Below are 27,495 nucleotides of genomic sequence, written 5' to 3'. Positions count from 1 at the left end.
TTAAAAACAGCTTCTGAATTGCAAGATTCCATCTTTAGAGATGCAAAATGATGAACTACAACTTCATTTTGATTGTTGTCATAAAACTGCACCGATATTGCCAGTATACTTTCTTGAGCATTGCTAGTACTTTCATCCAAATTTAGAGAAAATGGAGTTTCCTTTAAAGTTTTAATGATATTTTCCTTAATAGTTTTTGCGAGCCCATATTTCATCTTATAACATGCATTAGTCCTGGACATTTCCAACGAGTTTAGTGCCGTCTGATCGCGGCTCAAATGTTTGCAGAGTTCAATTAAATTGGGAGCTACATCGAAAGAAAGAGAATTCTCGGCGATAAATCCATTATCCAATGGCCGAGCATCTATTCTATATCCAATGGCCGAGCATCAGTCTCCAGTAAGTCATCAGTATTTTTTGAATTAGCATAATTACTTAAAGTTATTGAATGTCTAATGCACTTTGAATATTTTATGTGCGTCACAGTTTTAGAATGATTTGTGAAAGCCTTGAATCCTTCCCCACCATACTTCAGCAGCAAAAAACACAATATGCTTGTCCAGCAACATTTATTTTCTTGCACCATGTGCCGATGGTATCCCCATTACCATCTCTCCGTTCAATCCAATTCCACCTAAATGCATTCCGGACACCTTCTTCTAATTGTATAATATCACTATTTATATCGAGAAATTTCATAGTGAAATTCTCTTGCGTACATAAATAAAAAAAATATTTCAATAAACGAAACAAAAAATTTACACGTGCATCAATAAATGAAACGAAAATTTTACACAGCGGAGAGAAAAAAGTTGAGAAGCGATCAATGACAAATAGCTAATACGGGAAAAATCCCCCTTCTCTACTTATTGGCGCCACGCCAGGAGAGATAAGACCTTTGAACCCAGAGTCACGTGATCGCACATCTGGTCGAACAAAGTCTCTCCCTTTTTTTTCTACCGCGCCTACTTGCCGAAAAGAATCCAGAAGAGAATGTCCGAGAACCGGGGGAATGAGTCATAACTCGCAATAAGGAAAGAACAAAAAAGAAGTTTTTCCCCCCTTTTCACGCATTATCACTGCCTTTGGAGAAAGAAAGGAAAAGTTTTCACCACACACACTGACCTTGCGTTTTCTGCTTTCAAAGCAAACAAAATTACCCAGATCAAAATAAAAAATTCATTATTATTCCTACTTCTTTTTTAACGATGATCCCCGGAATTTCCGGGTATCGAAGTTCAAAATCCCCGGAATTCCGGGGTTTCCCCGGAGCACAAACACCCCTGACATTTTAAAAAGTTTACGCATTGTTTTTATTTATTTATTCAGGGCATTTTTATGTGATAATTTTATCACGTACTTTTGCTTAATCAAATCTCTGGCCATTCAGTGGTTTTGCAAGTGTTTATTTTGAGTGTTATGCTGTAGATACTAGAATTCTGAAATAGATACATGAATTGTGAAGCTAGCTTAATTAGAACCTGAGATATGGGTTGAAACTTTCCTCAGCGGCAAATTCTCGTCTACTTGGTGGCATGCTGGAAGTTTCCTAAAAACCCTATTTTTGAAGCCATGGGAGCAATTTTTTCTGAACTTTTCAGATGTACTCGGCAACTGCATAAGTGCCACTGTGTTTAAGCCACTAGAGTCAATTAGTTTAGCTGAATAATTCAGTTAAAGTTCTGCAACCATGAGGTTATGTATATTGATGATAACTGTTTTAGACTCTGTTCTGGAAGTGATTTTGGTGATCTCCCATATTCTTCGCATGTTAAAAATTTGCTTAAACTCTCTAGCTTCATTGGGCAAAGGCTGTTTAATTTGTGTGACCTGTCATTTATTTCAATAAAGGGCAAATTTCTCCTTGTTATTCTAGAATGGTTTTTAAAGAGATCTCTAAAAACCTGCGGCACACATAGTATTGTGCAGAAGTCTCATCCAATCAGTCATTGGTCGGTTAACAGAAGCCTGAGAAATTGACTTTCTATTCTTTATTTAATTCAAATTTATCATTTAGCGCACTTTTTTGGGGGGGTGGGCATTATACCTGACCAAAATGCTTGATATACTCTCAACTGATTAACAAATTTAGTTTGATCAAAATGTAAGCATGGGTGAAAAGAAGCACCCACATCTTTAGTCCTTTACTGAATTAACATTTTCACCTTTCATTTATCAGGAAACAGGTGGAAGTAACTAAAACACATATGGCAGCACAATGTGCTTTGGAGTTCCAAATGTTGAGCTTATTTAATTTTACTTTTTAAGCTGCTAAGTTATTTTTCATTAGATTTAATTTTGGAAATTTTCAAAATAATTTTCTAGCATCTGGATATCTTAATACACTGAACAACAACTTCTTAAATTAAAATGCAAGCATATATTGATGAAACCATAACATAAGATACATATATATTTACATATTCCTTCATCACTTGGAATTTTTGTAAACCAAAAACTTTCCTGTGAAAAACGGAATTTACAAAAGTAATGAAATTCCTCTGCACAACTACAATCAGGCCCACTAGCAGCTGAGCTATAAAAGCCATTGAACACTGGTAGTTCGGTCTGGGGTTTCAGCCCTGGCTTGCATGGGCGTGGTTTTGCCCATGTGTAATGTAGATATGAGCCAGTTTCCCTTAAAAATTCTTCCACAGGACATCCCTCCCTTTCTGTGTAGTGCCAAATGGCAGAGCAAGTAATAAATAAATAATAATTACTGAGGCAAATAAACATTTAGAGTCTTTCAAGCAATAATAATACCATTTTTTAAACCATGTACAGCAATTGATATATACGAAAAAGATGTAATGATACTCAAAAAGAATGCATATAAACATTTTTTATTCAGAAACAAAAGCTATTACATACAGTGACATAATATAAAAAATTCTCACATATTAATAAAATTTCATACAGCAGAACATAACTATATGCATTATTAATAAATATACATGCTATTAAAAAATTTAGAATCTCGTTTGTATATAGCTTTTTCTTAATGAAATAAAGCTTTATGAAATGGGTTAAGTTTTCAGTATGCTAACACTCTATTCAACAAACAAATAAAACAAAAGAAGGACTACAACTATCATAATTTTGATTCAAATCCCATGAAACAGTTCTGGCATATAAAAATCAGCCTTGAGAAACATGTATAAAAACTATCTTTTAATGTTTACTATAATCTTTATTCAGTGAAATGACTTTATGTGTCAAATATTTTTTCTCTACATCACTAGTTACAAAATACAAAGCTGGGAAATAATGATCCCAATGAAAGCTATTATTTGATTTATGTTAATACAACAAGAATTCCACATAAGCAGTTTAAGGCAAAATTATAAGGATAGATGCCAAAAAAAGGCAATACTGTATTCATTTTCAAACAGTTGCTGTCAAAACAAAGATTCACCTCCTATGGCACTTTAAACACATTACAACTTTATTTCAAGTTCCTTCATTCAGATGATTAATTAGACTAGGACTTATCACTTAAAGTAACTGCATGCAATTACAAACTATAAGAGACACCTGTTGAATAAAAAAGATTGTTTTCAAAGCACAGCAACTGTTTAGTTACCATAACTGAGATCATGTCAGACCACAACAATAATATGACACACTGCTCCTACATTGATAAATGGTTAAATGCATAAAAGAAATAATACTTCAACAATTACAAAACACATAGAATAATGGCATCTACATTATAAAGCAGTATATATTTTGCTTATACATTAATTAGATTGCAAAACTGTCAATTCACTAAAGCAAAAACACAGAAACTCCCAAAAAAATACTACTGGCATACTTAAAAAGCACTACTGGAGATAACTGTCACTGACACATACTACATTTTTTATTTAAAAAGTCTTTGTTTTTTTTTTTAATAATCCTCATATATTTTAAGTGATGTAAATATTTACCATAAAATTTACATCAATAACAATAATGCACAATATACAAGAAAAAACATATTTTAGATAATATACATAACTAGGAAATCCAAACTTGGTGTCCCCTCAGATTCTATGAAGAAATAATACTACTACATATCAACAAGAATTACTATTCTATAAAATGAAGTATTTTAAATATTTTGCCATAAAATTTATAAAATCTGAATAAATACAGACAAATTTTAATAAAATATCTGAAATGATATAAAATACATAAAGATTATATACATATATGTTCATTTAATTTTATAAATGCAAAAATAACATACATTCAAGAAGTACAAATGATGCGATCAAATTTTTGTTTAATTAAAAATGCTTTCCCAAATTTCCACAGTACTTCCTATACATAGTTTTAAACTGATTTGGAAAAAAAAAATAATTTTAATAACTTTCAAAAAAAATTTAACTCAGGTTAAAATCTCAGTGAATGGACTTTCTCCATGTTTTCATGGTTTTCCTGTGTTATATGAGTATATGCAATTTGCCTACAAAAGTTTATCCACGGAAGCATCTCTAGCTAAAATTGTTTTATAGCTAAAATTGTTTTCAGCTTTGACAACAGATGAGCAACTTCCAACAGTATACTGCAGAACCAGGTTTAGCAGTAGGCCTTTTTACTGCCCAGTGCAATCTACTGCTTGTAAATTCTGTCATCCAGTGTGGCTACACTGACTGCACCAGCTCTGGTACTGATCCTTGCAAGAATATACAAAACACACAGCTGAAAGATCCACTCAGATAAAATACTATTGATCACATTCTCTCAAATGTCATGAAGAAGGCATAGCTTATTATTAATTAATATAACAACAGCTTATTATTAATTAATATAACAACAGCTTATTATTAATTAATATAACAACAGCTTATTATTAATTAATATGTGCCACCTTAAAACCATACAACTTTATATGATCTTTTACAATGCTTGAAAATTGAATTTTTTTGTAAAATAACAACATATTTTCACAATATCCCATGATTTAACAGGAGTGACTTTGGAGCCATGGATAGTGATATTCAGTCAGAAATAAATAATGGTAATCTTCAAAATTAATTATGAAATGATGATAAAATGCAGCTGACCTATCACAAAGACGGAAAAGACAAATTTGGATTTTTCACAACTTAAGCCGTATAGTCTTCTTGCATTAGCATGCAATTATAGCAGAACTAACCCTCCTATCACTTTGAGTGTGAATATCAAGGTGCACATCCTTTCAAAAATTAGTAACACCTACTAATATTTTGCACCTGGCCATGGAATTAAATAATAAAGCTACTTAGTTCTAAAGAAACCTTGAGAAGAATTATAAGATAATTGTAATCTTTAAAATACAACAATATGGGGAATAATGAAACACACCCTTTTCTTATATTTTTATGCAGTATCTATATTCCTGAAAACTATGAAAAAAAAAAAAAAAGAAAGAAAGAAAAATTACAATTAATATGAAAAATAAAACAGAAGTTTCAAACTGAAAATCCCACATAAAGAGTTAGTTTATTTAAAAGAACCTGCTGTTACCAAAAACTTTTATGAGACCTCTGTTTGTTTTCCTCATTTAAATTGATTTTTATGGCAGTTCCATTCAAACTAAAGTGCTGACACATAAATGTTGATGCAAGTCCAAATTTTAGATTTCACTCCAACCAATAGATTGAGTTCAAAAAAGAAAAGGAGAAAGACAGAAAACTCCTTTCTGTGTCTACAGAGTGTAAAACCAGTAATTCCACACAATTCAATACAATTACGGGTTTTCCTAAACTTAATGTAGCCACTTTTTTATGAATTATGAAAAATTTTGTAAATATTTTCATAAAGCAGATCTCTCTTATAGTTATGCTAATGCAGTTTTACTTTAGGGACTTCAGTGCATAATGTGAATCGTTAGTATATTTTCAATGTAAAAACTACTTTACGAAAATGTGACCATAATGCACAACATTTGCTATAAATTCTACAAATGTTTATTCAGAATTAAAGTCATAAAATGTGACATTAGAAACATGTTTGATCAAAACTAAACATGTAAAATGACACTTAAGATTCTCACCCCAAAATGTAATTAAAATGTACATAAAAACAGAACTAGAAGTATACATAATTTTGGCTCTTTATATGGAAGTTTAGTGAGAAAAGATCATCCCCCCCCAAAAAAAAGATAAAAACTAGAATTCATGATATTTATTCTTTCTAAAATCAGATATATGTTTATTTGCCTATGATGAAACATGTGATTTAATGCAGTAAAAGATGTGAAGGAAAATGATTCATTAGCCTGTTAAAATGACCTCAGCAACATGATATCAGTTTCAATACAAAATGTATGTCCTTGATAACACATTTTGATTGATGAAGTATATATTTCACAGATGAAGTACCTAAAATTTTTGCTCATTAATGAAAAATAAATGAGCCAGATTAACACTGTTTATGATAAGCAACAAAGAAAAATATTGACTGAGTCATTATTGATGGATTACTCAAAATTTTGTTCACATTATAGCAAAAATTATGCACTTATACAGCTTAGATAAACTAAGAGAGATTCATTTTGCAATGCTCAGTCAAGCATATACCATCAAAATAAATAGTTTTCAAATGTAGAATTAACTTCTGTTTTAGGATTGCAATACATATTCAAAGAAATATTCTTGAATTTTATAATGAAAAACCAGTCTTAAATAGCTATTTGAGATATTAGGCATTCAAAACAGGTGGCTACAGGTTTTGATTTCTTAAATATTATTCCTAGACGTGTAGTTTCAAATAAAAAGTTCCTCAAATTAAGGAATCAAATTTTGTATGAACAGTAATTTTTTAAACAATCCCAATAGAACAAATTATGATTAGTAAAACATTCATTATGCTAAAAGCCCACCAGCGGCCGAGCAGTAAAGTTGCTGAACTCTGGTAGTTCGGTCTGAGGTTCGAATCCCGCGAACGGGCTGGCTGCATGGGTGTTTTTGTGGTTTTCCCCATGTGTAATGTATATACGAGTCAGTTTCCCTTAGAAAGTCCTCCACAAAGGCATCCTTCCCCATAGGCAGATAGCTCTTGAGGCTTTGCCGTAATTAAGTAACCTAACCTAACCTAACATTATGCTAAAATTAAATAAAAAAATGCATACCTTTAAACTCACAGTGATATAAATAACAGTTTCATAATGACAGTTACAAATTTGATACTGAATGCCCTTTAACCCAATATGAAACATAAATCACCAAAACGACACACTTGTTTTTATCATTCGATTAAAAAACTTGTTTGAAGGAAAGATGCTTCTGATCAGCGAAAAGCATTGAAAAGCGATCTACATCAACAAATTTGTTCTTGCACATCTCCCCGAATTTTGCATATAAAGGTACAGAATGCTATGAACTGAAATTATTAGAGCATAAAGAATATTTTACTACTTGTACTTTCCTCTAAAAACTTTATGGGTTTTATATTCATTTAATACTTCTTAGATTACTCTTACACCTTTTTATAATTTTTTTTTACCTTGCTTTGTAATTATTTAAAAAAATTAGAATGACTAATTAAATAACACTTCAAGTATTTTCAAACACCATGCATAAGAATACAATGCACGGAAGAAAATATCATTACATCAAGAAGCCTGTCATAACAAAATGCTGTTTTCAAGAAATGTGTGTGTGTGATTATGGCATTTCAAGAAATGAATTGACAATAACGCTCAAGCATAAAGTTCCATAAAATGTATTACTAAACAATGTTGTACCAAGAGTTACACTACCCTATGCTAAATAAAGAGATGAGCTTCTGCAGTACAGGTAACTCTGAAATATATGAATTGTTCTTAATACACCTTTTTAAGCAGATCATTGAACACTGCTTCAATCAGTTTATAATTACATTTTTATCTACATATATCTATTACAATAAATCACGAATAATGAATGGAAATGAAAAATGAATGAGAACAAATACTGCAATTTACATCTACTGATTTCATTTGAAAATTAAGCTAGAAAGAAGGTAATGACTAAATGTTTCAAAAATGTTCTCTCTACCACAGAAAGATCAATTCCATTTCCTATGAAATTACTGTTTTTAACAAGGACCTTTAACTTGGAGTCAGATGAAGACTAAAATCCATATTGCATTTAATACTTGAAAATATTATTAAGGCCATTCCTACATATTATACTTGACTACAAATGTTGAAAGAAGAGTAATCATGCATAATATAAACAGGATTTTCTACCAGCATTTTTTACTGTTTTTAACAGCAGAACTTTATTTGCACTGATAAAAGTTTTGGTTATAAATCTGCACTGATAAAGGTTCTGAAGATTATAAAACTGTCTTTATTTATAAGCTGAGAGATTAATTCATCTGAAATTTACAAAAGAAATACAAAACCCAGAAAAATACAAAATTACTTTCCAAAATCTATAAAATTTAATATAAAATTTCCAGCAACATCTCATACTGTTAAGCAATTAAATATAAATTTTAAAGTATTTTGCATTTATTAAAAAAAGGACACACTAATTTATAAGAGACATGAGGCATAAAAATGAAAACAGAAAACATTGTTAAATGCAAAAGATTAATAGCAAGATTACTATTACATAGTGCCAAACTTAAAGTTTGTGAATAAGTAATATTAAACTGATATAGATTTTGAAAGGGTGCTTTTTTAAGATCTCAAACTTAGACAGTTTTTATAACTATTTTTAAACTGGCATGTTCCTTTTCATATTGCATAAGAATTTAATGTATGTTTTACCTAAAAGAAAAAAGTTTTTACAAAACATTACATACAATTTTTATACATGATAGCACTTATATAATTTAATTATAGTGTGTTTAAATGATCCGGAATGTGTGAAATGTTTTAAATTGAAAGAGCAGAAAAAATAACACCCCCCCCAAAAAAAAGATACATCAAGAGAGATTTGAAAAATGGATATATTTCTCATTTAAATATGTTTCCAAGTATATGAGAAGCTGTAATTATTTCCAGAGGAATTTTAAATATAATCCAAACATAGATGCACACATCTTTGTTCAGATTTTCAACAGCAAACTGTGCAGTTCTTCCAAAAATCATTCGAAGATCTTGAGGAAAGGTAAATAGAACAGGTTTCTTAAAATTACTAATATTACATTATTATAAATATGTAGCACTGTTTTAAGTAAACTTTAAAAAATAGGTACAAAAACAAAAATGGCACAGGCATTACAGTTTGTTGTTAAACATCATAATATAAAACTAGCTCCAGTTTCACTACCAAAGGTGGATGTTTGAAAAAAGACTTATAGGAAAACATCAAAATTTTCTTATTGCACATTATTATAGCAGTAAGTATGCTGAATTATGCAGCTGTATCTGTTATATTATCATAAACAAATGATTCACATCTGATTAGAATTTTGAACTATTACAACCAGTGTTGAATCTAACAAGCTAAAATAAATGTGATTAAAAAATTACAGAACAAAATTACATGTGATTTAAAAATATCTGTGTTACCTGAGTTCACAGTCCATTTGCTTTTCAAAAAGTTTGAATAACTGCATTACCTTTTTTTAGGCAGATCATATCCGTATTTACTAAAGTGTGAGCAAGGGAATACTATTTTTTTTTCATTAACCACTCAGAGTAAAAGTATAAAGTATTTTTATTTCCAATAATATACAAAACACATTTTGTTTGCCCTAACAACGAAATTTTTACTGGCCTCAACATATACCCCATTTCTATTTCATGTAAAATAAATGATTTTATTTATTTTATTTACAAGTAAACAATATCATTTGTAATTTTAGTGAATTTAAACTAACTAAATATGTGCTACATTGCATTATTGTTTTACATTATTTAAATCAATGAAGAAAACAAAAGTAAATTATAGAAACATTATTCTAATTGACCTGGAATGATAAACAGTGATTCATAACATCACAGTTCATATAACTGGTGTTCTATTATATCTAACTTCCCATTTCTATTGATTAAATAACCATACACAGCTTTTAACATCACTTATGTGTTTAGAATGCTACAAAGAAGTGCATTTAACCAATTAAAAAAAGTTACCGATATAAGAATCATCAAGTACTGGAATATTACTAGAAATTTCAATTTATCTCGAAGCTGAATACACGTCAACTGTAGAAAATTATACTCATATTCTTCCTGTGAATTTTACATATTAAAGTTCTACATTTTTCTTGTAGATTCATTAAATAATACTAGTTATAGTTTGCAGCATTCAGTAAAATAAAAAATATATGGAAAAAAAAAAAAAAAAACAGAAAGTACACAGTACTTAGCAAAACATGAAAGATTTAAAAGGGTTAATACTGGCAAACATTTATTTAGAAAGAAATTTAGATATTAAACATGCGAGTTCTTATAAAGCCTTTTATAATTACAAACTGGGTCCCATAAACCGCAATGGAAGTTTCACAGAAGCACACTAGTTCCAAACATATAATAGCACTTTGTACAAAACATGTTCTTCATAAATGCATAAAATAAAATGACTCTGCAGATTACAAACAGAACTATGTAGAAATAGTTTATACTTCCAACTATCTGAATTTATGTCATCTAAACTTTGGTACTCAGGCAAACTCCAAAAATACTTTTAAAATATTTGATTTTTCTAATTAATGTAATTAAAATTGAATATTTTCTGAGTAAGCCAGAGGGAAATCCTACAAACAACACACATGGTATTTAAAAAATATTGTTAAAAATAGAATTCAAAATGTTTTAAAACATTTAATAAGAACGTGCAAAGCAGAGCACATATGAAACATTAAAATGCTAATATTATATCTTAAACATTCTCTGACTTTAATTGAAAAACTACTCAATGATATAAGAAAAATGTATTTAAATAATAGAACTCTTTATGCAGCATACAAACAATTATTCTATACCAAGAAATATATGACACAGAAAAGACACTTATGTTCACTGAAATTGTTACACCATGAAGTAAACTCAAAACAAACATGAAATTTGTAAAAAAGGCAAAACACATTGCGATATGCAAGCATGCACGAAGCAAAAGTAGTATACAAAGCAGATTGAAATGCTGATTTTTTGTTCAAAAATCAGATTTATTCCTTTTGGGAGGGAGGAGGGTCTTAGAGGTTGTGTTATGCTTCGTGTAACATGAATGAACTCATACCATATATTCCATTGGAAAGAACTGCAGCCAATCAAGACTGTAGATCATTGTGCTGACTCACTACAGAGATGAGATCCAATCAGCATTATGAGAATTTGCAGTTGAGCAGCTCCAAGAGAGCCACAAAAGGAAGCTTAGGCTGACGGCAAGACCTGCTGTCCAGTATTCTACTAATACTAGCTTTGAGAACACCTTTGAATGAATATTGGATTGTCTGAAAAGTCATGATGCATTTTTTCAATGCTCTTCAGAAGTCCTTTATTTATATAAAGAACAATGATCAGTCAATAGCATGCACCCCATTTTGTTTGATAACTTTTTCCTATCTTTTAACGGGTTTCATAATTCCTCATCCACAAAAGAACCTAACTTTATCAGCAAACTGAACAAGGATTTATGGCTTCATCTGAATCAAATGTTATATCACAAAAGAAATTCTGAAAACAGCAAAACAAGTGAAAGCCTGAGGGCACATGTTCAGGTGAGTATGATTTGTGTAGCTACATTTTCCACCCATACTCCAATTAATTTTTGTCAATGATTAAACTTATGTGTGCTTTTTTCCAAGCTCCTACCGATGAGCCAACAATTCAGTTCAAACATGTGCTGTTGCTAACTGGACAGTTTCAACAAATCCCCATTCCAAAATCTTCCACAGCTCATTAATCATATAAGAACTACATTCTATCCCTATGATATGAGACCACACACAAGTTTGATCACCTGACAAAAATTAATTGGAGTTTGGATGAAAAGTATTGCCTCGCGTATCATACTCACTTGATGTTGTGCGCTCAGACTTTCACTTGTTTTGCTCTCTTCAAAATTTCTTTCATGGTATAACATTCAATTCAGATGAATCAGTGGCCATTAATCAGTGGTCGCCAAACTTATGAAGTTTCTGAGCTACCATACCATTTTTAAATCCTGTGCGCTAGCCAAAAGAACTAACAACTTTTTTTTAAAAAATGTATATTTGTTTATTGCCTATAAACTTACATTTCTAATAAATATGAAATCTATTTTAATTAAACTGTGTATAACAAAACGAAGCTGAAATTGAATTGTACATAAAAAAGAAACTGAAGTGCAATTAGTAACAAATAGCAAATATAAGACTTTTAAATCAGACTTATTAACATTAATGAGAAGAATGAAACTCTTTTCTTGGCTTTTTCTTGCTATCATCAAGTTTTTTACTGCTGGGAGAGTAGGTAGTGGCTGCCATTCGAATACAGTTGTTCAAGTCTTCATCACTGAGTCTGTACTTATTTTTAATAAATTTCATACTGGAAAACAAATCTCACACAGACACATAGCACTGATCATTGCCTTCACTTTGAAGCAAACCTAGACCAAAATTGGATATTTTTCTTAAGGAACAAGAGGCCAAATATTTTCATAGCTTGATAAAAGCGATTTTACCTTTTTGAAAATCAATCAGTTCCAACTCCACTGTAGCAGTGTCTTCTTGAAAATCAAAATGCTCTATGACACAAGTAGAGAAAACTTGAGCATCAATCTCTATAATAGTCAATTTTACAAACTGTGCAACAATTGAAATCCTTTTGATATCTTTTTTTCTGGAAGCATTTGTTGAATTCACTTCCGAAATCTGAAATAATTTGGAAGTATTGTTTTCTGTTGAATAGAGGCGTTGAAGACCCTTACTTTGTTCATACTTAAAAACTTCCCACACAGTGACTCCTGGTGTATTACAGAAATTTTGGAAAGCAGTTGTCTTTACAACACAAAGTTTACTTCACAAGGCTTCTCTCTGCCTACCACCATAGGAGCTCCATCAGTTGCTAAGCCCACCAACTTATTTATAGGAATATTTTCAGAGTTGATAAGGTCTTTAATTACTAAAAATATGTCCTGTCCTCTTAATAGTATAATCTAGCTTCCTTCTTATTCAGAAATCATCAAAATGCATTCTAGCAAAAACGGTCAACTAAGCTGTATCAACTATATCAGTTGATTCGTCAAATTGCAGGGAGAAATAGCTGCAGCGATCAAAGTCAGTTTTAAGTTGTGAGGTAACATCAGAACTCATAACCTCAACCCTTCTTATTACAGTATTTGCAGAAAGCTATACAGATTTAATAGATTTTTTTATTTTTGAAACTATTACGTAATGCATCTGCAACTTCTAAAAATGTTTTTATTATTTTTTAGTTTATTTCTATTTAATATTCTCTAGTTTTTATTATTTCACTGCCTTCTTATGGTATCTTATTCTGTGCAATAACATTTGAAATTCAGCATGATGCCTCCATTGCTGCTTTATTCTTGTTTAAAAAAGCTTAAAATATGTTAAATTCATCATTTGGCAAACCCTCAGGTACGGAAACATGTACTGGATTGTATGAATATTGGTGACTTACTGTCACGTGGCAATTCTGCTCAAAGCATGATTGCTCCTCAGTGGTGAGAAGAGCCTTCGTGGCTAAAGGAAAATCCTGAGTGTTGGTCAGTTGGCGAAATTGATAGTCAGCCTAAAGAACTAGATATATAAAGAAAAATTATTAAAATGGTGACTACTGATTTGGCAAAAGATCCACCCCTTTGGCATCTAAACAATATATCAAATTCTGATAAACTGATTCAAGTGTTAGCTTCAGCTTTAAGATTTGTGAATAACTGTCAGCAAAGTTGCATTAAGTGTAATAACCCTGAACTTTCCTATCCTAAAATTGAAAATTCTGAAAAGTGTTTGATTTGTTTAGTTCAGAGCCACTATTTACCTGATGTAAAATCTTTGAAATTTATTATGTTTAAAGATAAGGGCAATATTTTAAGAATAAGAACTATGATAATTCATCAAGATGATGAAGAATCCTTTTTATATCCAACATTATTGCTGGACAAATGTCCATTTATTCAATTATTGATCAAAATTGTCATGCTGGCATACAAATAATGTAAACTCTATGACAATAAAGATATTGGATAACTAAAGCTAGGAAAACAATTAAGAATATTTCATATAATTGTCCGAGATGTAAATGTTTTAATGTTAAAGCTATGTCAAGCAAACCTAAACCTTTGCCCCCAGACAGAGTTTCAGATTACATAGCTTTTAAAGTTGTAGGGATTGATTTGACCAGGTCTTTGTTTTTGAAAACTGAGGGAAAAGTGTGAATAGCATTATTTACTTATGCTGCGTTTTGAGCCATTCATTTGGAATTAGTATACTCTTTATATTCAGATCCTTTTCTGTTGGTACTTGGTGCTTAGGCAGTTTATCGTTAGGCGAGGAAGGCCAAGCATAGTTTATTGTGACAATGGAAGGACTTTCAGAAGCGCATATAATCATCTTTCTAAATTAAATTGGGATAAGATTTCAAGAGAAAGTTTCATACATATTTTGGAAATTTATACCACCCGTAGCAGCCTGGTGGGAAAGGTTGGCTTGCATTGTAAAAGAAATGTTAAAGCAAGCTTTAGGTAAATCGGTATTGAATCAAGAAGGCTTGAACACTGTAATTGGTGACTGAATCGACCATTAATTGTAGACTATTAATATATGTATCAGAGGATGCACAGGAATTGATTCCTCCTACACCCGCTATGTTTCTTATCGAAAACCACAGTTTCAATGTTAGGGATATTGATGAATTGGATTCCCAAAAATTAAAACATCGGAAATTTTTTTTTTTAGTAATTTAAGGAAACATTTTAGAAAAGAATATATCAGTGAGCTCATTCAGAAACGCCATGAAAAACCCTCATGAACCAAAAATTGGTGAAATAGTTTTAATTGGTGATGATAATAAAAAGCGTTTATTTTCGCCTATAGTAAAGATTATTGAACTGATTCCTGGTCAGGATGGGAAAGTTCACACCAAAGGCACACTCAACATGGAAGTGTCTTGCGACCAGTGCAGCGGGTCTTCCCTTTAGAGCTATAAGCGGTTGGAACAGTGTTAACTGAAAATAAGAAAAAGGGAGAGATGTGGTTCCAGCTTTCAGGGACCTTCTGAAGTTAAGACTAGTCTGTCTTCTAACGATGTAATAATAGAAATATATATTTCTGCTGGTAGGTGTGTGAAAGCACTTAAAAGATTGGATTTATTCAATTGTACTTGTTATAAGTTTGAGACTCTCCCCAAGCTTCAATGGAGGGAGGATGTTGTGAACTGAAATTAACCGAAGCTGGGGTAACAATGTCAGTTTCTAAAGTATAAAAATCAGATCAATCAATGTGGCTTGTGGCCTTTTGGGTCAAGTTTTGAAACGAACATTTTGGTTGTTGTGTCCATGCATTTGTGCTTCAATAAACTGTCTTTCTGGAAATTGAAATGACTTTTGCCTTTCAGGACAATATAAAACACCCTGCCTCATGTAGATGTGAACCCATGATTTAGTTATTGAATTCTCATTCTCAACAATTATAATTTATGAAATTTAGCTTTAAAACAAAATGTTACCTGAATTTCTGCACAAATAACATTTATTTGCAGTGCTATCATGTTATGTTACATTACAAAAAGCACACAATATGTAAGGAACATCAATACTTACAAATTTTTTATGTACTTTGCTCATCTTTTACCTTTCCAATCCAAAAACTTTAACATATTTTCAACTGCAGTTTGAAATCTGTTATGATCTTACAAATCGCAGCATTTTCTTTTTTTCACTTTTGTTAAATACAATACACAAATGACCCAGAGAACCTAACACACGATGATAAAGAAGTCTGTTATAACAAATGCCAAAGACATAGCACAGACGTAATTTTTAAGAAAGAATATGAACAAATGCATTCTTACTGAGATTAATTCAGGTAAAGATGCAAGAATAATAATGCTTGCATCTTTCTGAACCTTAAAATACTCTTATTAGTCATTTGCTGCAAAGGTTATTAAACACATGGCCACAGAATAACCTCTTTGCCACTTTTCTTTACCATTGGCAGCAATATTTTCTTCATTTAAAACCATATTATAGTTATTTCAAGTATTGCCTCATTTTGGCATAGCTTAATGTTTAACTAGTGTCTGCTATACATTATTCACAATGTATCATAAGACTGGCATTTGTTCCCTCTTAAACATGTTAAAGATATGTTGAATGCTATATGTGCTAAAGATACATTAGAAAACATGCTAAAGATATGTTGTTCCATGAAATTTTGTCTTCCTTCTATTGTGCAATGAGAAACTTAAGTTTGAATAATAATTAGTCATTTATTATAAGTACCTCAATTCCGGCTTAATCTGAGCACTGGATACATAAATTCCACATCTACCGAAGGCTTATCTAAATAAAAAAATACTTATTCTTAAAATATTATAAGAAACAGTGCACTGAAAAAGGAAGCTATGTGATAAGGAGTGCCATATCATAACTAACTGTTATGCATAGTCCAATTTCAACAACAGCATACACTATATGAACAAAACACGCATATTAAATTGTGCAATGATTTTTATCCATAAATATAAAAATAAGAAACTTAACAACTACCTACATTTATTTCTTGCTGTTAAGATTCAACACTGATTTTGGCTACCATAAAATTTAAATAAAAATCAGTATTGGAACAGTAACTGAAGTTTTCTAATCAACAAACTACATTATTTTTTTACTAACCCATCACACAAAATATGCAAAGAAAATATTATTTCAAATGCTAAATTACTTTTTCCTACCAGAATATTGAGCAAACGCTAATGTAAAAGATATAAGTGAAAATGTTTTAGTGAAGTAGCTTTATGCTATCACAGATTCAAAATAATTATTCACTAAGATTACAGCAATCCTTTTAACAGCTAGTTGAGGTTTATGTCCTCATGGCACAATATTGCCTCATCTGCATTAATATCAGCATTTGAAACAAAGGATGAAACTTCTGTTTCAACAGGTGTTTCATGAGTAATTTTCACAGCACTTTTAATAGATATACCATCTCTTAGAAGTGTTTTATTCACATGCTGCTCACAGGAATAGGTGTACGATGGGTGAGACAGACACTTCTGTTGCCGGCGCGCATATTTAGCTCCTTCTTTTGGTGACTTAGATACATGCGTTTTCTTTGGAATCTAGAAAAAGAATATGAATTAATTTGGTGAAAATGTAACACAATCTTACTGTTTATATTATATTCTATAAAATATACAAAAAGAAATAGATAAACATCTTTCATATGCGAAGAAAATATTAAAGTAACCCTTCTTTCAAAAAGAGCCAAAATATTTACTTTTGAATAAAATTACACCACACAATTATCTTACAACACACAACATAGCATTTTATTTATCTCTCAAACTGCCTTTTTTACTCTCCCTGTGAACCAAAAATCTTTTCTTTGAACAAAACAAGCCACTACCTATATATGTCAGACTATATATAGTACTTACCATAATTTCCGGCAGAAATGCTGCGGTGTTTACGTGTTTAAAACTTAAATTTTCAGTGGGTGCGGCGTTTCTACCCATGTGGCATTTAGATGCACTAAAATTAAAATATTTCCTATGATGGTCATCGTACATAGTTTGGGTGGCCTTGTCATTGTACATAGACGGGTGCTGTTCCCACACAAAAGACCACTCAGTTGCTCTTTGCAAACGTTATTTTGTTTACATTCTTTCCCTTGAACGGACCTACGTGTCTTATTCACCCTAAATGGGATCTCAGAACAATAACATTCTTCCCCCTTTCAAATCAACATTCTCATCAGTTTGAATAGTCTCTCTCCTCTGCTATTCGATGAATCTTCCAGGACCCATCCTCTCCCTACCTCTGCCTTTTCTGCAATTTTTTTCAAAGGCAGACACGACTCCACCTGCCTTGCAATAACAAACTCTGACTATTTCCCCTTCAGCATGAATCAATTTTTCTTGGCATTCTGCCAGATACAGATCCCATCAGTTTGAGTACGAGTACTTGTTGGATGGTTTTTAAGTAAGAAGGAAGTGGAAAATTTTTTAAAGTTGCACCTAAACGGCACAGAAGCTATACTGCAGGTTTTAAGCTTAATGTAATTTCATGTGCTGAACAAATTGGAAATAGAGCAGCAGCTGGAGAGTTTGAAGTGGAAGAGAGATGTATTCGACATTGGAGAACTGAAAAAGAACTTATTAAAAACATGCCACAGCAGAAACGAGCCAAAAGAAGTGGTACTGTAAGGTGGCCAACCTTGCAAACTGAATAAAAAAGCAACAAGGAAAGGGAATGGCAATTTCGACCGTAAAAATTCGCTTACAAGCAAAATTTATAGCAAAACAAATGAACATAAATGATTTCAAAGGAGGGCCTTGCTGGTGTAGCAGATTTATGAAAAGAAAAAATATTTCTGTGCGTACTAGAACAACAGTCGGGCGACAATTACCAATGGACTGGCAGGATAAAAAGGCATCTTTTCTAAAATATGTGACAGATATTATTGACAAAAAAACTTCTTTGGTCACAGATAATAAATATGGATGAAACACCATTAGCTTGCAAACAGAACTGTTGATGAAATTGGTGCAAAAACTGTATCTGTGCTTATGACGGGGCATGAAAGAACGTCATTTACATGTGCGTTAGCTTGTGCCGCATACGATGACAAACCAAAAGGGTTATTGATAATGGATTCCATGCATGCTCATTTACTTGAGTCAGTGAAAACCAGATGTCATAAATTATCTACGACCGTAGCAATAATTCCTGGTGGTTTGACAAAAATCTTACAACCATTAGATGTGTCAGGTAATAAATCCTTCAAAGCTGAAGTCCAAAAGCGGTGGGAGTGTTGGATGAGTGAAGGATTGCATACGTATACCAAAAGCAGTAAAATGCATAGAGCATCTTATGAAGAAGTTGCAAAGTGGATAGGAAGTGTGTGGAAATCGGTAAAAACATCGTCAATAATAGCAGGGTTCAAAGAGGCTGAAATTATATCCTTAGATAAAGAGACTGTAAACCAAGATGATCAATGTGACGATCTGGAAGACTTGAACTTAGATCAAGATTTACTAAATCTTTTTAATTCAGATAGTGAAGAATCAGATTTTGATGTCTTCATATGATGTATAGTGTGCTGTAATTCCTTTTGTAAGTAAAATTTAAAATTTCCTTTTGTCATCCAAATTTAATATTTCATTGTTGTAACATTTTTTATAATATAGTCTGAGTATTACAAATATGGACTTCTTTGGTGGGTAAATATAAGTATATACGTGAACGTAAATATATTTTCAACATTTCTTACCTTTAAATTTATTTTTGAGTTATGGTTTCATTTCATGCATTTTTCTTAACTGATATGTTATATATCAGGACTTAGGTTGAGATTTTGCATCTATACGGGCCACAACGACGTCACCCGCAATTTAATCTATTGTGGTGTTTACGCTGATGCGGCGTTTCTGTGCAATTTTAATTTTTTTCCCGCCATTTTTTTCAAAAGTGCCGTTTATGCTGATGCGGCCTTTCTTCCGGAAAAATCGGTACTTTATAAATTAAAAGGCTTTTTTTTTTTTCAATGTAAAAAACTTTGTCCAATCTTAAAATTAAAGGGAAAACACTTAAAATTCTCAGCTGCTAAAAAATTTAAAGAGAAAATTAAAAACGTTTCTATATGTATATAAAAATGTTTTAAAGTTTTTCTAATTTATGGTGCTTTACATTATTTACCTCAACAAATCTAATTAGGTGAGTAAATGCTTATTTAGATCCGATATATGCTAAGAAACACTCATAAGATGCTATTAATTCCCTGAGAGTTAAAAATCAGATGGGATCTTTGAAAATCAAACAAATTTTAAATGATAAATGAGAAAATGACCTGAAATTTAAAGCTTCTGAAGAATTTCCAACAATTTTAATGGAAAAATGACAGAGTTATCATGATTATATCTATTAACTGTATGTCTTTTTTTTTGGGGGGGGGAAGCATTGTGAATGTAAATGTTATGGTTAATAAATAAACGTTTTAGCTATAAGAAGTATTACTCAGTATACATTTCTAAAATGTTTAACATGCAAAGTGCAAACTTAAAACAGATATATAAGTTAAATGCAGGAAACATTATTTAATGCAATATATTCTGAAAAACAATAAACTTAAACAACAGCTACTATAAAAACAGTACAAGATGTATATTTTAACAGAAATGTAAATAATTCTGCAATACAGCTTCAAACCTGAAAATAACAAAATGAAGAGCAAACTAAATGCAATGTACTAGACAAATTGAGTACTTGAAAAATTAGAAATTTGAGATACTACATTTAACACTTCAATTTAATAATATTCAAGATATCCTCCTCATCAGTATCAACAGACTTTCTCTAAAATGGCTTGAGCAACTGTCAATTTCCTACCATCCATGTATAAATAAATGTTCCTAAGAAAAGCTATTCATAAAGCAATTGAATTCATAAAGCAATGCTTGCTTTTACAGCTTCAGACTGCCCTTTAAGGCAACTGCTAATACTATCAGGCAATATTACTTTGTGAAACTATTCTTAGAAAAATTCAGAAATTTGGAGTGAGGGAGTCAAAAAACCAGACAAAATGGTTGAGAACTAACAGACTGCTTGACAACTATATGTTATTCCTGTTGCTTATTACAGCATAATAGTTGAAGGCTTTTTCCCTTCAAAATTACACCTTTGAGGATGACCTTCTTACGGAAACTGGCCCATATTAATGTACACATTAGAAATATCATAAAAGAAACTATGCAGTCCCTGTTCAGTCACCAAAAACCTAGGCTCAAACAAATTACCAATGTTTATTAGTAAATATTTCTTAATCTCTATTGGGCTAAATGATACTAATAATTTTTTGCCTATACTTCACTTATTTTTTAAAAAATTAAATAAATTTTCAATTCAGACAAGACCAATAAGAATAATAAAATCAGCTATTTACCAGCAAATAAAGCATATTTTATGTATGTTAAAACTGATAAGTATTAATAAACCAAGAAAAAACAGCATCCTAAATTTCATTTTAATTTCTTAAAAACTGCAATTTTGAATTACAGCCTATTTCAGGAAGTTTGAATCTTTGATTTTACCCCCACTACAACTTCAAAAATAATCATCATCGAGAAAAGAAAGATCTTCCACGATGAGATTCCAACCATGACATAAAACTTTCCAGCTTTAAAACTTTTTCTTTATACTCCCTTTCAATGCTTTAAAATGTTTAACAAAAGTGTTTCCATACTTTTTAGGTGTAACTATACATGTTGGCCCATATAAGAGCTGAATTCAAGCATTCAATACTGCAATTGAAGCTTCTAAAAGATAAGAACCATATGCAGACTTTGTTCAACTTATTAACTTTGAACATTTTCAGAAACAAGATAAAAATAATTACCATGCATATTAATCTTACATAATAAAAACTCTACATAATTTGTACACAATGGGAAATGACCAGATCAACAGAATAACAAACTACTGACTATACTTAGCACAATATCACAGCAACAAACCTTAAATACTTTAGCAATTTAGAATGAATCCCCTCCCACTCCCAAAAAAAGAGAGAACGGGGAAGAAAGGAGGAAATCTTAACTACAGTCAAAAGTCTTTAATCCGGACATCCATAATCTGGACCTCAAAGTTACAAACTGTCTGCGCATGCATAAACACATAATGTGTTTACGCATGCGCATTTAATGTATAACAGATGGTATAAGCTAAGCTAAAGTTATCTAATTATCTCTTTCAGTTAATGTTGCAGATTGCGTTGTTCCTTAATCTTCGAACTGGATTCGGCTTATTATTTTTTGCAGACTGTTAGAGCAATTTTATAAACAGTAAGCTTGAACTTTCGATTATGTCAAAAAGAGTTTCCAATTCTGGAGCTGCCAAAGGATCTACAGAGCAAAAGCATTTTTCGATGTCCATTAAACAAAAAGTGGAATTGCTGCAAAAAATGGATAAAGGCATGAAGAAAGTGACAGAGAGGTGATTTGTTTCTCTAACCATTCTGAAATCTGTTTATCAATTTCACGCCGCTCTGTGGGGGGGAGCGGTGTGCAATGAACTGGAAGTTGATCTGTCAGCATTATCCTCATCTTCAGGGCAGATGTTTTTATTTTATTCGGCTTATAATTCCTCACTAAATGTAGTGTTTCATCTCGATGTACTCTGATATAATTTAAATCAATTTCCTCGTCATTATAAATACCACGAATACACATGAAATAGTTTTCTAGTTGCAATTTTCTAATTTCGACTATGCGTAATGCTTGCATGCTTTACGCATACGCGTGTTGAAAGAAATGGTTAATAAAGTAAGCAAATAAATATTAAACTTTTTTTTGGTAAATTTTGATACCCTTTAGAACATAATTGCTCTTTATTTCATAAATTACGGTTTCATATTTTTAATTTTATAATTTCTGCATGGCATCTTACAAAATTTAAACTTATGATCTATAATACGGAAAAACCAATAATCCAGAATCGCCGAAGTCCCGACGAGTCCGGATTGAAGACTTTTGACTGTACTTCAAATACAAAGCATCTAGAAAATACTACCCATTTTCTGAAGTTCTCTTAAAACATTTGATAAGCTACACTGAACTGTTAGATTTATGACAGCTATCTAATGTATTACTCTCAAAATTAAATTAAGAGTACTTCCTCTTAGATAAAAAAAAGTAATTTATTATTAAAGAATTGCAATATTATATAGGGCTGCAATGCCCACAAAACTTTTAAAAGTAGTTTAAGATTAAAAATTGAAAAAAAATAAATAAATAAATAAATAGCATCAACTTAAAAAAAAAAGGCCATTCATTCCCCTAACTTGTACTGAAAATTAAAGATACTAAATTACATACTTTTTATGCTCAATGAGAAATAAAACAGCTTATATTTCTTTCTATATTACTTAATAAATTATGCATTATCCATGAAACAAGTTTAAAAGAAAACTGCATTGAAGGAAGATTAATCTGAAAGCAAAAGAGAAAGTCTACAAAAAAGGTATTTTCTAAAAATTACGGAGAAACAATGCGTTTCACTGTTCAGTAAAGGTTAAAAGACAAATTAATGATTAAAAATGATAAAGTACCCATTAAAATTTATGTCAAAAGGAGACACACCAACTGAAAATTAGGCAGAATTCAATAAAATTAAGGTTACTTTTTCAATTGGAGGATTTAATTTTCTCAGATTTCAACACTGACCAAAATCTGACAAATTTAGTTAAAGATATCATTTGCAATCTAGTTTTCCTGAAGTTTATAAAAGCCTTACCATACAGCTATGATTCACTTAATTTCTATTTTATTTAGTAGATGGTGCTATGATAGTTTGAATTCTACTTTTTTTTTTTTTTTCAATTACTTATTTTTACTTCGCCAATTTTAATAATATATCTCTAGCCTGCACTCCAGAACATTCTTCCTCCTTAAAGAAAAGGAATCTCATGCCTGCCTACCTTAAAATTAATAGAAATTTCCCTTAAAGTAATGTGTGTGTGTGTGATTATGGCAAAGCCTCGAGGCTATCTGCCTAAAGGGAGGGATGCCTTTCGTGGAGGACTTTCTAAGGGAAACTGGCTCGTATACACGTTACAAATGGGGAAAACCACGAAAACGCCCATGCAGCCAGCCCGTTTGCGGGATTCGAACCTCGGACCGAACTACCAGTGTTCAGCGACTTTACCGCTCGGCCGCTGGTCGGCCCCTTAAAGTAATGAACCTAGCCTTTAATATGTTTTATCTTACCACTAAAAGTTAGTATAGTAACAGCATATAAGTACTTCCTTCTTTGTCTTTTGATGCCAGAACATACTCCATTATAAAAAAGTACTTTCCTCTTTGTCTTTTGATGCCAGAACATACTTCATTATAAAAAAGTACTTTCTTCTCCGTCTTTTGATGCCAGAACATACTCCATTATAAAATTATTTTACTTTAACCTCTTCGCGCCGGGTAGCGCAAACGCGCGCTTATCGCGGAGGCCGGCAGTGTCTTACATGAGCGTCTGTCCAGGGCCGGGGGCTTTTTTGCTATTAAGCCTAAATCCATGAAATTTCCGAAGTATCAACGCATTGTTTAATAATGCTCTATAGAGTATTTAAATGGCTTTATAGATATTTTTATACATCCTTTAATTACCTTATTTCTTGTTTAAATGCATATTTTGCACATTTTATTTTCATTACTCACCATTTTATGACTTTTAACATTATACATCTGAAAACTAAATACATTACTTAAAATTCTCTTTTCGTATGAAAAATTTGAAAACAGGGATCTACGCACAGTCCTACGTTACATTCCTTGCACTGATAATAACTCATTTGCCGTTTTGGAGTCTTTTTCTGGGAATGTGAACAAACGAAGCATCGTAGTTCACATTCCCGGAAAAATCCTCCAAACGGCAAATCGTAATAACTCATCACCAGATTCTTTATGATCAGAATATATCATAGTATCACTATCACTACTATCAGAATCTGTTTCAGAATCAATATCTGAAATATTTTGCATTATTTCAGCTATTTCATGCTCTGTTAAACATTTTCAACGCTTCAACATTGCAACGGTAAAAATAGAAAGAATTCACATCTAACAAGATCTAATTATTTTCTAAAAACTGAACTGCAAACCGAAATACCCAAACACTTTAGTGAAAATAAAACTTCTCTACTTACAATAAACAACTACCACGTGCGAATTTAAAGAGACGTCATAAATCACGCCATTTGGAAAAATTTATTTCCCCTTTTGTTTATATAATCAAAAACATGTGTATGTGAGTCATGCTTCTCTCATTTCGAGTAGAAAGTCTAATGTACATGTATCTGAAACCATATGGACATACAGTGCCATCTTGTGGCAGAAATTTTAGTTTTTGAAACGTTCCAGGACACTAGCACAAATACGTTACAAATTGACATTCGGGGCTGAACAGGAAAACGCTCTGGCATGCCTGCGTGTCAGCCGGGAAGTGAGTGTGTTCGTTGCTGGCACGTAGACGTGACAGTCGGTGCGAAGGGGTTAATCATGTCAATTGATCATCTTTTACTTGAAAGAAATCTTTTTCACGTGTTAATACTTGAAAATTCCAAAATTTTTATGTAAAGGTAAAATGCTCATAATTATAATACTGAAAAGAGTAAAAATTGATTTTTGATTTAACTACAGCTGTATATATGAATGCAAAGGCATTACTGTGACATTAAGCACTTTAGATAATGGCATATATATATATATATATATAATGTTGTATGATCTTAAATTCATTTAGTGCGAAAACAAGTTACTACTACTTGCGCAATTGCTGCAAAGTTAGTTAATAATAATTTATTTCCTAAACAATATTGATTAATTGATTATATTATCTCCTAAGTTTAATTAAAGTAGAATTATTTTAAAAGAGTGAATCCAGACTGGTCAATACAGTAAAGTTTTGTATAAGAACTTTAAAACTTAAAATATTAAAAAAGGATGGAGATAATACATTAGGAAAGATATATATATATATATATATAGTATCAATTTTTTTTATTAAAACATAATTATTCAAAGCATTTTCATACAATATGCTGCCGAAAATTGATCTGTACAGACAAAAAGGTAAGAAATTTAGAATCCATTTGAAAATTTTTGGATGAACTGTTATTATAAAAAAAAAAAAAAAATTAAGAACAGTTGAAGAGCTAATAGAAACGAAAGGCTTTCAAGTGGAAGGGAGATTGTTACTGAATCAGAAGTAGCCTCCTCTACATAACATTACATCAGATTTGGTTGAATTCTCTTCTTTATTTATTTTTCTGGTATTGGTTTTGGCATATTTTTTCAGGTACTTATAATTTTTAGCTTTTAATTTCACATATCTTTAATTTTTATTTTGGATATTTTGAAATTTATTGGTATTGAATTTCACTTTTTGGGGAGTCTGTGTGTAAAATGGGTTCTAAATATTCTTACTTTTGGTCTATATATATATACAAAAACTCTATAAAATTTTGTTTCAGTCTTAAGAAAACATTCTTAGGATTCTTAAAGAATCTTTAGGAAAGTGCATTGCACTTTTTCCTGTTTTTGTAAAAGTACAGAGACTTTACAATCATTGATTTTAATGTTAAAGTACACTGGTGTGCAAAAATTAAGGACGAGATGGTTTTTTCAATATAACTTTGTACAAAAGCTTTCCAAATCAACACATTTAATACCGTAAGATCCCCAATACGTAAGGACATGAGTAATGTACACTTACTAAAAGAGAAATCAGAGGGATAAAAAGAAGCTTTATTGAAAAAGTAGCATGGAGCGCAATGCGACTGAAGGCCGAAACATCCCTGTGATGGGTGTCCAGCAAGAAAAGGCAGGTTTCACAGCATCTGCCCATGCTGAGAATGAGAGTGTCAATGAGTTGTTGAGGCATTGCTGCCCATTCATCTTGCAGTGCCAATTGAAGCTCCGGAATCGTTACTGGTGGTAAGGTACGAGCTGCCAAGCATCTGCCTAGAAAATCCCATACATGCTCGATGGGATTGAGATCCAGAGATCGTGCCGGCCAATCCATACGTTCAATACCCTCACTCTCTAAGAGCTGTTCGGCAGCTACTGTGCGATGACATGGTGCATTGTCGTCCATGAAAAGGAACTGCGGACCCATAGCGCCTCTAGAAAGACGCACATATGGAAGAAGAATCTCGTTACAATAACGGGTCCCGTTGACTGAATCTGCGTCGAAGATGTGAAGGTCTGTACGACTACCAAGCATGATGCCTCCCCAAACGAGAACACCTCCATACCTGTCCCTTTCAATGATGTTCGAGGGATGATTGCGGCTTCCCCGCTCTCTCCATATGAGTATGCGATGAGAATCGCTACTCAGACTGAATCTGCTCTCATCTGTAAAGAGTACTCGTCCCCATTCATTGTCTCTCCAATTCCGGTGTTCCCGGCACCACAGAGAATGCCTTCTTCGATGGGCAGGCGTTAGAGGTACACACCGTACAGGGCGTCGTGCAAACAGACCACCACTGTGCAGTCTTCTGGCCACGGTAAAACGCGATATCGGTCATCCAGTCGCCTGTGTCGTGTGTCTAGCGATTTCTCCTGCTGTCTGCCGCCTGTTTCTTCTGGCCTGTAAGGCAATATACCGGTCATCTGCGGGTGTGGTTCCTCATGGACGACCACTACTAAACCCCCGGATAGCTGTTCCTGTAGTTTGAAATTGTCTCCAAAGTCGTGAAACGATGCTGTGAGCAATTCCGAACTCTGCAGCCACACTTGTCACACTGCGGCCTTCCTCAACTTCCCAATGATTCGACCTCGGGTAAAAGCATCCAGATGTCGTCTAACAGATTGATTATTCGCCATTTCTCGCTGAGGCAGCAACTCGGTGTGATTTTAACTGCTATACG

At 32.1% G+C, this 27,495-nt stretch overlaps 1 protein-coding gene across 1 annotated transcript in view; it reads right to left on the bottom strand.

The window, feature by feature from the left end:
• Positions 1–2,827: 2,827 nt before the first annotated feature.
• Positions 2,828–27,495, bottom strand: part of LOC118202999 (uncharacterized) — a 54,393-nt gene continuing 29,725 nt past the window's right edge. The window contains exon 2 of the mRNA XM_035375242.2: positions 2,828–17,197. Within this exon, the coding sequence (XP_035231133.1) occupies positions 16,928–17,197 (270 nt within the window). The 3' untranslated portion in view covers positions 2,828–16,927. The remainder of the gene's footprint in view (positions 17,198–27,495) is intronic.

The sequence above is a fragment of the Stegodyphus dumicola genome, chromosome X2 (assembly GCF_044657685.1).
Source record: "Stegodyphus dumicola isolate Sdum_Otavi_A_Nest chromosome X2, ASM4465768v1".
Taxonomy (NCBI): Eukaryota; Metazoa; Arthropoda; class Arachnida; order Araneae; family Eresidae; genus Stegodyphus; species Stegodyphus dumicola.
Note: the sequence above shows the minus strand (reverse complement) of the source record. Positions and strands in the feature narration are given on the sequence as shown.